This window comes from Glycine soja, chromosome 10, assembly GCF_004193775.1.
Source record: "Glycine soja cultivar W05 chromosome 10, ASM419377v2, whole genome shotgun sequence".
NCBI lineage: Eukaryota > Viridiplantae > Streptophyta > Magnoliopsida > Fabales > Fabaceae > Glycine > Glycine soja.
The window spans coordinates 52746457-52762432 of record NC_041011.1 but is presented as its reverse complement, the minus strand read 5'-3'; the positions used below and the strand labels follow the sequence as shown (position 1 = coordinate 52762432).

Below are 15976 nucleotides of genomic sequence, written 5' to 3'. Positions count from 1 at the left end.
TGGAGAAAATTAGATTCTCATCTTCCCACATGATTTTTTTTTTTTTTTGAAAAACTAGCTCAAAGATGTTTCCAGGAAACACTCTTTTACACTATGTTATTTTTTAAAACAAACATCAAACATAAGAAACTAAAATTTCTAAAAAAATTAAAAATTTCTCTCATATGAAACACCTCATAAATCTATACACTTATATTTTGCTCGAAGCCGATGCATTTGATCTACCATTGAAAAATTGTGAGCAAAATGTTGAAATTAACAACATAGGTTTCTGTCCACCCATTATGGGTGACAATTATGTTGAGACAATTTTTTTATATAAATATTTAATATAACTATATATTTATGATTCAATTTTAATTTTTTTTATTAACTTAGAACAATTCACATTAATTAAGCAAACAGTAGCTAGAAGCCTCTGCCGAATTTGCTCTAGACAAGTTTGGTGATTGACGATGTCGGGCTTGAAGCTTGGCACGACTGCTTCCATCTACGTTCGAACAGCGAAAACCAAAAGCAAACCCCTCTTATCATGGAGAAGCCCACCCCAACACCCCCGCAGCCGCAGGTACATGCTTTCCCCTTCCAAAAATCAAATCCTAGGGTTCACACCTAGAAACAAATTCCCATGCTATTCTTTGGGAAGGGCTGGTCTTGTCACAGATTTTGGTTCGTCAGTGCCCCAACCTCAACCTCAGCCTAAGCCAGAGCCAGAACCAGAACCTGAACCTTCCAAATTGCTTACGTTGCCAACAATTTTGACTCTAGGCCGTGTCGCCGCTGTCCCACTTCTTGTTGCTAGTGCGTTTCATTTTCTATTCCACCCTTTTCCTTATTTATATCTTATAATAATTATTTTATCTGATGCCTTTTTTCGTCTCTATGTAGCTTTCTACATGGACGGTTGGCGTGGAACTGCTGCTACTACCAGCATTTTCGTCGCTGCATCAATCACTGATTGGCTTGATGGCTATCTTGCTCGCAAGGTACTCATTAGTCATTACCCATTCAATTGAACCCAACACCACCTCGACCTTCCTTTTTCAAGTTATAAGACAAACCTTATTGTTATTCTTTTTGCAATGCAGATGAAGTTAAAATCTTCATTCGGTGCATTCTTAGATCCAGTTGCTGACAAGGTAGGTATTTTGACGAATACAAGGCACTTTCGGTTAGTAACATGTGATGTGAGTTCTGAATGTAAAATAATTCTTGTTGACTGCAGCTTATGGTTGCTGCTACACTGGTCTTATTATGTACTAGACCTTTGGATGGTGGTGTGTTTGGACAAGCACCGTGGCTACTCACTATACCTGCAATTGCCATAATTGGTAGAGAGGTAAGCCATTCTGTGATGCATTGCTTAAAAGGTTTTGTTCAAAGGGGGGAACCTTGCAAGAGTCCTGCACATTATCACCAAATTCATGCATTGCATCGTATTAGTTAAATATCCGTTTTCCTTATCTCTGCTGTGTTATTTTTTTGTTTATATGATGTTTATTTTGTAACTCGTCAGATGTTTCTTGTAACTGTTACGGAATCTGAATGATAAACAACCATATTTTTCACATTATAGAATGAAGCTAATGAGCCAAAATAAAGGCTGGTTAGTTTTTTTTTCCTGGAAATCATGCTGATCCAATCTTTAATATATGATTATTGTGATTATGTATGTGTGAAAGGAGAATTCATATTTGGGGTATCTTACTTTTCTTGCTCACAGAGTTTATGACCTACCATTATTCCATATTGCTCTGGATGTGGAAGCTGTAATGGTCGAATTATGTCCATCATTTTGTTATCATTGTTTGTAAAGTTGTTGTAATTTCTTTAGCATGTTTTCATTAAACACAAACCATGAAAACATATTTCACTGAAATTTATATTTATATGGTAAAATAACCATACTTTCACCTGTCTCTCCTTTTGCATTCAAGGCATCATACCTTGTCTAATTTACTGGCTTTGTATTAGTTTTTGAATCAAATGTCTTGTAATTTTCTCTTGTAACTTGCTCGATAGATAACCATGTCTGCAGTCAGGGAGTGGGCTGCTTCCCAGGATAGCAAGCTTTTAGAGGTTTGTTTTACCTCCTGTACACTTGAATCAGCTGCCTTATATTAGCACAAAGTTTTGATCCCGAGCTTATATCGTGAAACTTTAAATAATAGGCTGTTGCTGTAAATAACTTGGGGAAGTGGAAAACAGCCACACAGATGACAGCATTAACCATCCTTCTTGCGACCCGGGACTGGAGGTAATTGTTTTCTTTGCATTCTTAGAATGCCCTATTATCATTAGATATTTTATGAAAAAGAGAAATTAGGCAAAAAACTCATCTCTAAATGGCTTGATATTTTACTAAGCTTTTGCTAATATTTGTCTCTAAACTTTAGATATGTAAGTAGTAATACATAATCGTATGTGTCTGGAAAAGTTTCTTCGGGTGCGATTTTGTTAGAAGTTGTATGTCATTTTCAGTTTATGTAATAAGCCTTCATTTTTGTCACCTCAAAATTTCGAATCCGAGCTGTCATTTTCTGATTGAGTCTTTCTCTCTTTTCCCGTTTTTCTTTTCAGCCATGGAGGAGGAGCTGCCATTGTAGTAGGCTCTGGTGTTGCTTTGCTTTATACTTCAGCAGGGCTTGCCTTATGGTCGTTGGTTGTATATATGAAGAAAATATGGAGGGTGTTGTTGAGGTAGCTTGCGAACATTTACCAATGTCACGAAAGGGGGCTGCAATTTTAGTGGCATGCAAATGTTTTTTTTTTTCCTGCGCAATCTCTAACCCCATGCAGTGTCATTTCTCCTACTCGTGTATTTTCTGCGCATTTTTTTGGTCCTCTAAAAAAGATAAGGGCCACTAGCCATGCTTAAGCGTTACAGCAGTGATTGTGTTGGGAAAACGTTGTGTTGTAAGTTGTAACCCACGTTTTCCCCAAATCCATGAAGGCACTTGCTTCTCCGTTTGATGCTTTGGAAAGTGTGAACACACGCATTTTGTTTTAGGCCCTAACTCAATTTAGAGTCATTGAAAGTTTGAGAATTGCGACCAGAGAAAATTCACAACAGGTCAGGAATTATTGTATAATGGTTGATTTGTTCTGATATAGATCAACGATGCATAAACACAACAGTCGAATTTCAAAATTAACGCACGGTTAATTTGCTTTGATTTTCATGTGCTCTTACATCTACGTTGTGAGCATACAATAAGGCCATTGTCATTTGCACACCCTTTTTTCCTATTGGCACCCCTGTGCAATAATTTCTTTTTATATATCTACGGTGTGCGTTCCCAATAATATAATGTTGTGTGTATTAATTTGCAAAAGACGATATATTTTATACTCTTGAATAGGAAATCTTTAACTTTAGGAGAAATCTTATTTCGGAACAATAAAAAAACCAAATAAATATTATCAATTAAATAAAATTAAACTCTTATTTATACAAATTAATTCTAATATGTATTTAATTAATAAAAAAGCCAATATTTAAGGAGTTAATTGCTATACACTTTGGTAAAAAAAAAACTATTATACACCGATAGTTTTTAGATCGTTAACCAATAATTTTTTTTTAATGGTAATAATGTATATCAATTAAATTCAATATTCAATAATATAATTCAATAAATTAAATATATGAAATAACTTAAATCTGTTTATGCTAAAAATATAATTATAATGTTATATTATATTATTACTTTATATTATGCACAATAACCTGTTATTGTTAGACCCAGAGTCTTCTGCAGAATTAATAAAGAGAGGAGAGAACCAATCACGATACATAAAAAGAAGCTCGGTGGAAAAGGAAAAGTGTGTGTGAGAGGAAACTCTTTCTTGATTCTATTATGACAGGGGAGGGGGAAATTTACATTTGGAATACAAATATTTAAGAGAGGAATGGGTTCGTATTCCTGATCAAACTAGGCATCTATAATACCAATATCATAACCACTATCACCACCTCCTTTGATAGAAACCAAGGGTACACGTGAATTGGCATGAAACAAAAAATTTGAATCAAGATACAAAACTATAACCGTGATGTCATCATGGAAATGTCTCCTCACCCCTCGGTCAATCTTTCTCAAGTCTGAGTATCTCATTTCTCTTTTCTTCGCAGCTTCACAAAGTGCAGTTTTCACAAGTTTCTTCGCTGCTCCCTGTGTCACAGCCATGTCTTTAATAGAATTTTATTTTATACTAAAAATGGTCACCTAAATCAGCCATAGCTATAGCCATGTTAAATAATTACAAATGTTTCAGTCCAATTAATGTTATAATCATTAATAAACATTATGACAGTTATATACAAAGGAAACTCAACTAAATTAGAATGCTACATTACGAGGACAGCTCTGAACAATGTTAACTGCTTCTTGATTGCTCAATCGCTCCCATAACCCATCTGATGCAAGTATAAGAAACTGATCTTGAGGGCACAGTTGCTGTACTAGTATAGCTGGTTCAGCTTTAAGGATTGGCTGATCAAAGGGTTCTGAGAGTCGAAATTTTGTCAATAATGGTGCTTTATTAAACTCCGCCTTCTTTAGATAGGCATCACCAATGGATCTTGAAATCTACAATATAAATAAACACTCTGATTAACACAACTCTTCAGTTCATCATGCTGGCTATGCCATTAAATTTCCTTTATACAAAGAAGCACTTATAAAGTAATTAGATTTACAAGTAAATCACACTAGTTAATTCCTACAAAGTTTCTTGGTAGCAGTCACATATATCACTAAAGTTCCTTTCTATGTATTTGCTAGCTATTGCCTATTAACAAATTACAATAACACAAGGGAGGCTTAGTGCATGAGGCTCTCACCCTGTGGGGTCTGAAAAGGGTAGGTATACACAACCTTACCACAAGCAGAGAGGCTGTTTGCAAGATTTTGTAACCCTTGAGATCACAAGAAAACAAACTTACCTAGTGCCAAGGCAAAACCAACTTGGCCAACAAGAACGCTAGAGCCATAAATCACCATACATTCATTCAAACTACTACAAACATATTCATGAGTTCTCTACGTGGGCCACAAAATAACATAATTGGAAGCCTCGAATGAGGCTAGTGTATTAACAAGAAACAGAATACGCCTCGAAAAGGAATGGGGGAGTGAAGTGAACGGTGACTTTAGTCCACTAACTTTTACCATTGACTTCAAATTAATCTTTCTGCTTAAAAAACCTCTCTTTAGGTCCTTAAAAAACTATAAAAAAAAAATCAATCACATTATCCCCTAAATAAAGACTAGGGTGACTGACTTTTTGGTATTTTTTCATGAACCTAGGGTATTCTCTGGCTGAAAACCAGAGAGACTAATCCCTTGAGGTATTAAGATTCATTTAAAAGGCTGATCTTTCTGAACATTTTTTTTCATATGCAAAAGTGTGAGGATTGAATTCCTAATCAGTAATTACATACTTAAGAGACATGATTATTTGTCAACCATACTACTTTGTGTTGGTTGACTTTTTGATGGTTTGAAGACAAGCATGGCTATTTTTTTTTTATAATTCAAAGACTTGAGGAGGGGTTTTCAAGTACAAGGACTAGTTTGAAGTTGGTGAAATAGTTGTAGGAATAAAATGGCTGTTCAATCCAGTAATGAGGCAATGATGTGGAATGGTGCAGAATTGCACAATACAAAATTGGCTAAACAGATAAGATAACCTCCTAACGCAAACCACAATGAATTATATAAAATTAATTCCCAAACAACCGCATCCACGAAGGCCAGTTTTGCTAAAGACATGAAAGCACTAATAATCTGACAAATTGAATATCACTGAGACTTTCAACAAGATTGCAACTCATGCAGATTTGTATTCGGTTGCCTTATGCAGTTAGAGACATATGGAAAAGTCTAAATAAGCAATATAGGATAGTTAAGTACAAAAAGAAAAAAGATCAATTGTTAATTTGTTATCCAAGCAAAACATTGAATCTTGAGATTAACACAGACCTTGAGTGTGTGCATGTGTATCTCACGAATAAAGAAAATGAATCTTGAGATAAAAATGAAAAGTCACCTGAATGAGACCCTTGACGCGCCAGACCCGGTGCTTCATAACGACAATCTGCGGATCATCAGGATGCAATGAGCGCAACTCTTCTCTGACAGATGCACAGCTAGCATTGTGCTCCGCGGATAGTTGAATAGCTTTAATATCTTTCGTAGCCTCATCCAGTCTACCTAATACTGCTCGAGAATCTCCTGCATTTGCAATATAGAGCTCCCCACTACATATTATGCCTATCAAACAGCAAGATCCAACTGATGCTATTAGCGGCTTGTGCAGCCACTGATTCTCTACCAAAGAAAGAAATTCTTCTTCAGTTGCCAAGAATGCTTTATTGATAACATCAGCTGACATTCCATTATTTTCTGAAGTAAACTCTGCATTAAGATCAACCATTGAGTCAGTAAAACATGCCAACTCAAACTTTCTAAGAGCATTACATGACATTAGCTCACAAATAGATTACATTCATTGACAATTTAGAACTCCAAGGACCATATCTTACCATTTCAGGGATTAAATTGGCAATTCAGTCAATTTCTAATGTTATTTCCAGAAATAGCAATTTGTGTTGCAGGATGAAGAAAGAAGAAAAACATACTCTTGATATTTTTAAATAAACGGTCATTGACAAACCGGGCAGCTTCTGGACCTCCATGCCCATCGTATATACCAACAAAAGTTCCTTGAGGATTTCCCTCAGTTAAGCTCAAGGGGCCAGATTCAAGCTGGCTTTGATCCTCTAACAAATTGTTTGCTTGAATTACTGCCATTGAGAATTCACCATTCGAATGTCTTCCTGAATCTTTATACCACAACAAACCATTAGCACGTCCACTTGCATCTCCATGCCTACTAGAAATTTCACCCTCAAATGGTCTCCAACAGGGCGACACAATTCGCCTAATTGTAGCTGATACCATCATCCCTTACATAGTCTCACACACAACTGACCAACAAATAATTCATTAAATAAAAGTCAATGACAATATGGAAAAGCCTAGTTTCCCTATCTACATCATCTCATCTACGTAACTGAGCCCAAGTCACAAGATCTAGAAATCAAATGCCTATTAAGAAATACTGACACCATAAGATGTAAAAGTGGAAATCAACAAAAGATGTTAGTGCAGTGTCCAAAACCTGCAACAGGATTTGAGATCATAATCAATTCAGAGACCCCATCATTAACCATCTATCAAATAAATCCAGAATGGGGTTTCATCAATCACTATGAAATTGAACAATAACCAAGTGGCATCAAAGTTTATTGCCAGAACAGAAACAATCAAATTGAAACATGCGGAGCTCTTAAAATTGCAAAGGCAAGATTCTAAACTCAAGAAAATGTGATCAATTTGTAGATAATAAAGAAAACATTTTTATTTGTTTTATCGTACCTTCTTAGATAGATATGTTGAGAAATTTAGTATTTTGATAATTCCTTGTAACGATTTTTAAGGATTGGATGAAAAGGTGTTTGAAGATTTGATTGTGGATTTGGAAGAGAGACAAGGCTTTGGGGGGAATTGGTATAGTTTGTCTGTTTCTCCTTTCCTTATTCCATGATAAAAAAAAAGGGGGGGAATTAGAGAAGAACAAAATGAGTTGGTTTGGTTTGGTGGTGGAAGGAATTTCCAAAGGGCTTTTGGCTTCGGCAGTTTTTGTTTTCTAAATTTTATTGGCTTGGCGGGGTTTAGACTTTGACCTCCAACTAACCACCATTTTAGGCAACTTTTCCTCATCTTTCCCTCTTCTTAATTTAGTATAGTGCAACCTTTTCTTCAGACAATCTAATGAACCCAGCGTTTCCCCAAACCTTACTCTCTTTTGCACTTTCTATTTTTGAAAATATCTTTGACTTGAAAAAAAGACCCAAGGGTCAAGAGTTGTTCCATGAAAAATGTACAACACTATTATAGAATATACTCAGTACTGCTTATAACAAATATTTATAATTGTTTCTCTCTCTCTCTCTCTCTCTCTCTCTCTCTATATATATATATATATATATAAGTTATGCGTTTGTTAAGTTATCTTAAATTATCTGAAACAGCTTGCATTGCTTGTATTGTATCTAATAAATTTTATGATGAATATTAAGTATATTTTGTATTATTAATTATATGCATAAGGGCGTTATTTAAATCTGTATATTTATATTAATGATGAAACATTTAGACTAATTACTTATATATGATTTTCTCATGAGCATGATACAGAAACAAATCACATGTGATAAGTTATAGGGTAAATTATTCATATAATTCTAGAAATTTCATGAAATTATACTCGATATTTCGTTTTTTTAATATAATTTTGACCTTCCCTAATCAAGATAATTACATGAAAAAACAATAAAAAAAAAAAGTGTTAATAAAAAGAGTATAAGATATTACATTGTTATAATATGAACATAATTTGCTCGTTATATGTTCCAAAAAAATTGGAAGACAAATTTACAATTAATTAGAGTTACAATTTTGGTTTTCTACATTTTTTTTTTGGTTTATCTTAACAGTTGCTGAACTAAGTCCCTGCATACTTAACTTGATATTTTTCCTGGTGAACACAACTAGAGCCATTATAGTCCAACATGATCTCGTGATGGGTTTTCCACTGAGCTGTCAAATTCACCCCTCCTATTAATGGTTTCAGATTTCAAAAAAATTATAGTACATGAGTGGGTTTTGTTGAATTGCTCATTCAGAGATAAGGTGCGAAGAATGTATGAATTCTTAGTTAGGTCTAATGTCGGGTTTCATATCTAAAGTCATTGAAAAAATAGCCCTTTTCATGGATGATTTTTAGAGGATTAGCAAGACTTCAAAATTCAAGTTGTGCAATGTAATTTTTTTTAAAAAATCGTAGATGTTTGTTTATATATGTGCAAAGTTAAGTGCTAGGTTATTGATTCATATATACCTTAAAATTAAGCAGATTCATGCAAAGTTCGATTTTCTTAATGCTCTGACAAAGGGTTACAGATATGGTACCGAATCAATGTGCAATGTATACATTTTAAAAGTAGCATTTTTTTGAAAAATATTATTACTGATATTTGTTTCCTTTATTTCGATGTGTTTAAATTAGAAAAATGTTTTACTAGTGAGATCTATAACTTAAAGAAAGATCCACATAGGAAGATTTTTTCACAAGCAGCACTAACATGTTCCGGAACAGAAAGAATCTACCGCCAATTGTATTAACTTGATAGAATAGAATGGAATGAAACTACATAAAACAGCCGCATTCATGACCCGGGCGCCTCTCGCTACCCAATTGAAGAAAGCAGTATTAAAAAGGTAGGCTCAATGGAGCGAGTAGCAGCAACATACTCTGTCAAACTCTTCCTAAAACATTATTATCGACTAAAAGTTATTAAAAACTGTAAAACTATGGATAGAGCTGATTAAATAAGAAAAGAGACCAAAGGAAAAAACCTAGTTTCCAATTAATTTAGGACAATAATAACAGTGTTTAAAAAGTGTATTAAACTCGTGAAAAGATTCAATGTTCTCGTATTCAATCATTGTTAAAAGGGGGAAAACTTTCGTACCGTCTAAGCAATCAATAGAACATAGGTCTTAAATTCAATCTTTCACACGCAAAACATTTTTTACTAGATGCTAAAAAATATATGGCCCTTAATTTGGTGCTTTTATGTTTGCAAGCATGAGCTAAAACTATCGAAACTCAATAAATTTTCAACTATAAGCCAAAAAGGGAAACTGTAGAGAGAAAATAGCTCATAAAAAAAAACTAAAAAAATCACAATTAAATGATCTTACATCAAATTAGGCTCATTCAATCATCATCAGAGGCAGAAAATTAAGAATACACAGTAAAATACAGGAGCAGATTGCAATTATGCAAGTGATGTCTGTCCCTACACGTGATCAGCCCTGCCATCATCCTCATTGATACCATCTCCAGCGTGTCTGCAAAACAAAGACAATCAGAAAATATTTATGTTTTTTTCAATATCTTCAGAACCAACCATTGAGATGGTGATAAGATCCAAAATTTAAATGCTTTGTAACTAGTAACAAGAATAGAACCAGAGTTGCATCAAAACGAACCGCCAAGAAGATGTTAGATTCCGAGCTTTTCTGTCCAATTGAAGATTTTCCAAAGCACTTGAAGCTTGAATTATGTCCTCAGGAAGTTCATCACTGTCATATCGCCAATTGTACTCATCCTTCCTATAAGCAGGCATGGAGGATCCTCCTCTTCTATCTGAATGCTAGAGTGTAAATTAAAGGAAATTTCACTCATAATGTAAGGTAAAAAGTCAATTACAGGAAATACCCACCAGATGCCTGAGATGAAGGAACAGCCCTGCAACAAACAGGTGATTACTTAAAAAATGTCTACCAAAAATGAAATTGAGAAGATCTAGGAACATCAAAACATGAAATAATAAAGTAATACTAGACAACTTGTAGAGAAATAGGGTCAGCTATGCACCTTCCTAGTGGAGGTAAGCCACCGGCAACAGATGAGGAAGAATGCCTTCGGGGATTCTGTGATTCTGAGTTCGGTAAAGGCTCAGTTTCTGAGGTGGCAAATCTCCTACCACTAGCTCTTGCTTGGGATAAATTCTACAGAAGAATATTCACCACACGATTAATCAGAAGTCAGTACACATTTGCATCAGTTCTAATAAGCATTAACTATGCTTTACACAAGAAATGGTCTACCAAGGGTTTGATATCATTTAATATTTAGCACTGCACAATGCAAATGTAGATTTCCCCAGTATACTATCATCAACAGAAAGTAGCCAACTACCTACACCACTTTAAGCAAACATCTGACTTCTTGATTTTTCTCTCTAAGATTAATTTATCCTTGTAGTCATATATGTGCACATGCACATGCACATGCACAACACAACTCAATCAAAGAAGGGTTTATGAATCACCCCAAAAATCAGGTTATAGCATGTAGGTCATTCAATCCAGGCTGCCTATATATCATTATTTCATCAACTTAACTACAATCAACAGTTTCCTTTCCAAATCTCCAAAAATGAAGTCTCAAGTCTCAAATTTCACTACATCATTTCTACTTAAAATAAAAATGAATCCTACCTCAAGACCCTACAAAAACATTTTGCATAGGTCCTATTGCAACAAGGCCTAGAGCTAACCCAACTGAAGTACTGCATGCAAAATAGAACATAAGTGCAAGGAGACTAGTTCACAAGCTGTGTCATAAAGTATGGGAAATGCTTACTAGCTTGAACAGAACTAAAAATTTCCCATAAAAGTGCCTGGCAAATGTTCAATCAAACAAGGCCTTGATTCCTATACTTCGGAATGCAAAACAAAACCCCTCCTAAGCACACTTTAGTACAAAAATCATTATCTAAAAAGATCGGCAGAGAATGAAAGCACAGAACAGATGAAAAAACAATATCATGAAAGCAACTAATTGAAAAACCTCGAGCTTCAAGAATCCTTCAAGCACATCCAAGAGCAGAGGACTATCTCTGTTTCTGTTGAGATCATATCCATTTTTGGTACTAAATTCCTTAAGCTCTGTCTTCCAAAAATCTTTCTCCTGCAAAAATGTTTATTCAGCCAAATGCCTCACAACGGAAAAAAAAATTAACAGAAAGCAACAGACAACAGGAACACAAATACTATGGAAAAATAAAAACAAGGATTCATTAATTACCAAATTACATTCCGGAAGATAAACTTTTAGCGTATGACTGAGCTGCGCCCAGTCAAGGTATTCACATATCATTGCCGTAAGAAGTCTCCCTGCACAGCGAATACCAAAACTTAAACAAAATATAGCTACGAATGCGGCGCATTCATAGCATAATAACCTACAAAAATCATAGCACTAACAGCATAAGATTTATGACATGCAACAAAACATTTTTCATATCCAAACGATAAGTCAGATCGGAAAGATTACGAGCAAAGGAACAACAAGTAATAACCGTAATTGAAGCTCGTTATATATTCAGGTCATGTAACGGTGACAACACGACGAGAGAATCTTAGAATATTCCAATATTCAAACATGAACAGAAACTAGGTTAGGGATCGAGAAGAAGAGGACCTGGAGGAGAAGCGTGAAGCTGCTTAGCTCGATCGTTGCAACTACCTAGCAATGCAGGAGGTAGACCTTGTTCCTTCTCAATCACACGATCTTCCTCTTCGATGGCTTCGAACACACTCGCCCTGAGTTCGGCCTGAGACAAAAAGAAAACGGAAGAATAACCCTAAGTTGAGAATTGAATGGATCTACGGTGAGGAATTGGGAAGAGGAAACCCTAAGGTGTGTATGTACACGGATCCTGGCGAGGACGCCTTTCTTCTCGAGAGTGCGAGTGACCAGTGTCTTCAGGTCCATCATTTCCCTCGTGTAATCGTCCATTTCTCTGTTTCTCGCTCTACCAATTACCACGCCAAACTACTGCTAACTTTTCTTCCTTCTTCTTTTTTCCGCTTCTGTGTTGTGCTGTGAATGTGCGTGCGCGATTGCATATATTTCATCCATTTTATTTTATCGATGACGTTAGGCTGGAGTATCTATGGGCCGGTTCTCTACTTCCACGATGGCCCAAATCCCCTTCGTTGTTGGATTAGACCCAACCCTTCTTTTAATTTTGGGATTATTGCTTCCTACACTTCCAGTTATTTCCTGCACTCCCCTTTTCCCTCTAGAATTGTTAATCTGGAATGTAAATTACATTTTGAATGCACTTTTTTTTCTTCCAAAATGATCAATCCAAGAGGTCAAAAAATATTCTGAAAAAAAATACACAAAGCAACTTGAAAAATGTAGGAAGGAACGACCTAATTTTGACTAAATTGCAAGTTTGATCTCTCTTTAATTCTTGATATGCATTTTTAATTTTTAATTTTAAAAATTCATAATTTTAGTTCAATTCTAATTTTTTTCATTTATTTTTTATTATTTTATTTTGATTTGGTTGAATTTTAGATCTAACGTATCCATTAAAGTTATCATAAAAATGATTAAATTAATTAAAGTAAAAAATAAAGATATAAACATGTGCAAACCTAAGACGTGTCATTTTTATAATTTTTAATTTTGATTTGAAAAATTGAAAGATAATTTTTTCATCTTTATACAATTCTTAAAAATCAACAACAAATCAACAATAATGTAAATTATCACATGATCATTGAAAGAGAGTATTTTTATGCACGGGTAATACTGCTGCCTATTCATTGAAGAAAGAACGTGTGAGAGAGATGAAAGAAAGGATATAATCGGTATTTAAGATTTAAAAAGAAAGATTGGGGTGTACTTATCAAAATGGGGTGCAATTAGTAAGTTTCTGTAAGGAGACTAAACTAACCCATCTTAGACAGCTGTCACTAAATAAAGGAGGGCTATTAAGATAATTATCGGTGAACATTATACACATACCACTCAATAGTAAAATACACTCAACAACCACCTCCCTACATGGTATTTTTTAATCAAAAAATTCCTTTTTTAAAAATTAAAAAACTTTATTTTTTTGTTTTTTAAAAACATTAGAAAACATAAAAATAGAGGGGCAAAGTGTAAAATCCGTTGGATCTGAACTTGAGTTTCTCTAACAGTATTGTTTTCACCCAAAAGTCATCATTGACATTCTCAGAAACCACCATTGTTTATCTTGAAAACTGTTGTCATCGTCGTTGGAGGTTTTTGCTACAATAGTATGTCCTCGAGATTTGTCTTACTCACACACGCATGTTGATATGCTTCTCTATGGCACAAGGGTTGCAATTCTCATATGTTTGTGTCTATCGATAGTTGTGGATCATCTCTCTCATGTTAGGTTTGTTTATCTCTCATGTGCATTCCTTCTCTAATTTGATGTATGGTTTCTTGTATGAATTTGTGTTATGATTTTTATGAGAACCTTAACCAATATGGTGTATTCCTTTTGATTCTCATAGAGTTTGTTCTTTCGAATGAGATTAGGTCGCATATCAGATAAACCTATTAATCAATTAGTCAAAAAACTTAACCATTTTCACTAAGAGTGTTAACCAGGTAACAATAATATTGTATAGGTTTGTCCATTTCTCATGTGCAATCCTTCTCTAATTTGATATAGGTTTCTTGTATGAATTTGTGTTTTGATTTTTATATGAGAACCTTAACCAATATGATTTGTTCCTTTTGATTCTCATAGGATTTGTTCTTTCAAATGAGATTAGGTCGCATATTAGATAAACCTACTAACCAACTAGTAAAAGCAGTTAACCATTTTCACTATTAGCGTTAACCAACTAACAATAATATTGTATTAAGAAAGATAAAGGGGATCGAAAAGTTTAGCCATATGTTTAAGTGTGATTTCCCGTCAATGTCTTTGTCATGCTTGAGTTAAGATTCAAGAATATATTTTGTAGAATCCAAAAATAGTTTAGGTTCATTCCATACATCTTGAAATTCTAGATTTTATTCCGTGTGTGTTATGTTTGTTTTGGTATGACGAACAAGTGCCTAAATATAATTGGTGATCCTTTGAAATGAAATTACTTTTTGTGATTTGATTTCACTAACATGCTTGAATTTTTATAATGTTTTATGAGGTTGAAATGCAAGAGATTGCAAAAAGTTAAGAATGTAACCAAGCAAATTACAGGATAACTTGACAATTAAGAAACCACCACTAATTATTATAAGTTTTTGTCAGTTGAGTTCGGGTAATGACAAGGGTTAGAAGTTTTGTGGAGAAAATTTGTGTGTTTGTTTACTTTCAAAGAGGTATTTTGATTGTGCTTTATTTTCTTAATTTTTCTAATGTTGTTTCTAAACTTTAATTGCCTTTAAGAATCGACTACATTGTACAAATTTGCTATCAAAGTTACTTTATTAGTGTTGTGTTTGAAAGTGAATTATTACAATTCACAAGGGTAGTGTTGATAACAATTAATAGACTAGCAATGTCTTCTTTTTACCTATTAGTGCTTACATGTCTTGTGACCTTTTGAATTTTGTTCTCTTATTCATATTACAATTATATGTAGCTTCTGAAAGTGAAAGCTGGGATTGGTGAAGCTTCCAAAAATCAAATTTATGTATGGGACACCTTCGTTGTTGATGAAAGAATCCAACACCTTTATTGTTGATGAAAGAATGGAATATAATAGTAACATGGCAAAGATCAAAAGTATAAGTTTGCACCGTCTCCATGAGAAGCAGAGACAAAGCCATAAGATTTGCTTTCATTCATTGTCAATGGAATCAAAGGTGTCACTACCAACTCAGTAAATATTGTTTTTTTGGATTTCCCTCATATTACTTTGTAATGGAATTAGAGCCTTTGATGCATTGTCACACTATTATTAGTTGTTGAAGATAAAGATACTTTTTCAGGATGATAATATTAACCATAGAATTGAGAATCTCAAAAGTGAAATTATTAAGTTTTACTTAGTCAAAATGACTCGTCCGCAAGTAGATGAAATTGGAAGAAAAGCAGTGAGACTGTGTCAATAGCAATTGGGATGTGTTTTTCTTTTCTTGTTTATTTAAAATTGTATCAACTAACTATATCTTAAACTTGTTATCCATATTTGTAGACTTACAATAGCCATCAAGGAAATATTACGCTTGGATGAATTTTCTTCTTTTTTTTTCTCTGTTCATTGTGTAAGGTTTTAATACTCTTTAGGAACAAATAACCAGCATCTTTTACTTTAAAACAAAGTCTTCAATTATGTGTTATATTATACATTTGTGATTAATTGAATGTTATTTTGAAGATAATCATGTGCATATAATGATTAGATTAGAGTAACATCAAAATAAACATTTATGAATTTGTGATCATCAAATTGTTGTTCTTGATTGTGGTTTTAAGGCTTCACTACTTATGCGGAGAGGAGGATTGTGGAGGCCGTACAAGGAGAACAGAGAGCCACGTTGAATATTG

General features: G+C 34.2%; 3 protein-coding genes across 5 annotated transcripts; 1 reads left to right on the top strand and 2 right to left on the bottom strand.

The window, feature by feature from the left end:
- The first annotated feature begins 369 nt into the window (after nucleotides 1-369).
- LOC114372297 (CDP-diacylglycerol--glycerol-3-phosphate 3-phosphatidyltransferase 2-like) lies at nucleotides 370-3236 on the top strand. The gene is made up of 7 exons (XM_028329784.1): nucleotides 370-801; nucleotides 889-986; nucleotides 1089-1139; nucleotides 1226-1339; nucleotides 2023-2079; nucleotides 2172-2257; nucleotides 2581-3236. The coding sequence occupies exons 1-7, from the start codon at nucleotides 456-458 to the stop codon at nucleotides 2702-2704; spliced, it is 876 nt and encodes a 291-aa protein (XP_028185585.1). The 5' UTR covers nucleotides 370-455; the 3' UTR covers nucleotides 2705-3236.
- A 592-nt stretch (nucleotides 3237-3828) lies between these two features.
- On the bottom strand, nucleotides 3829-7931 carry LOC114372295 (probable protein phosphatase 2C 38). Of its 3 annotated transcripts, none has more exons than XM_028329781.1 (5): nucleotides 7446-7931; nucleotides 6647-7188; nucleotides 6055-6422; nucleotides 4356-4592; nucleotides 3829-4175 (listed from the first exon to the last, which is right to left on the bottom strand). In XM_028329781.1, exons 2-5 carry the CDS (start codon nucleotides 6969-6971, stop codon nucleotides 3936-3938), a joined length of 1170 nt encoding a protein of 389 aa, XP_028185582.1. In that variant the 5' UTR covers nucleotides 6972-7188; nucleotides 7446-7931; the 3' UTR covers nucleotides 3829-3935. The 3 variants fall into 3 exon arrangements, with proteins under 3 accessions (XP_028185582.1, XP_028185583.1, XP_028185584.1); XM_028329782.1 differs by having other exon boundaries at nucleotides 6647-6994; XM_028329783.1 differs by having other exon boundaries at nucleotides 4059-4175; nucleotides 4340-4592.
- A 1805-nt stretch (nucleotides 7932-9736) lies between these two features.
- Nucleotides 9737-12548, bottom strand: LOC114369216 (protein TONNEAU 1b-like). Its single transcript, XM_028326413.1, has 8 exons — nucleotides 12358-12548; nucleotides 12127-12259; nucleotides 11731-11819; nucleotides 11494-11613; nucleotides 10516-10649; nucleotides 10361-10386; nucleotides 10128-10284; nucleotides 9737-9986 (listed from the first exon to the last, which is right to left on the bottom strand). Exons 1-8 carry the CDS (start codon nucleotides 12442-12444, stop codon nucleotides 9935-9937), a joined length of 798 nt encoding a protein of 265 aa, XP_028182214.1. The 5' UTR covers nucleotides 12445-12548; the 3' UTR covers nucleotides 9737-9934.
- Nucleotides 12549-15976: the final 3428 nt, after the last annotated feature.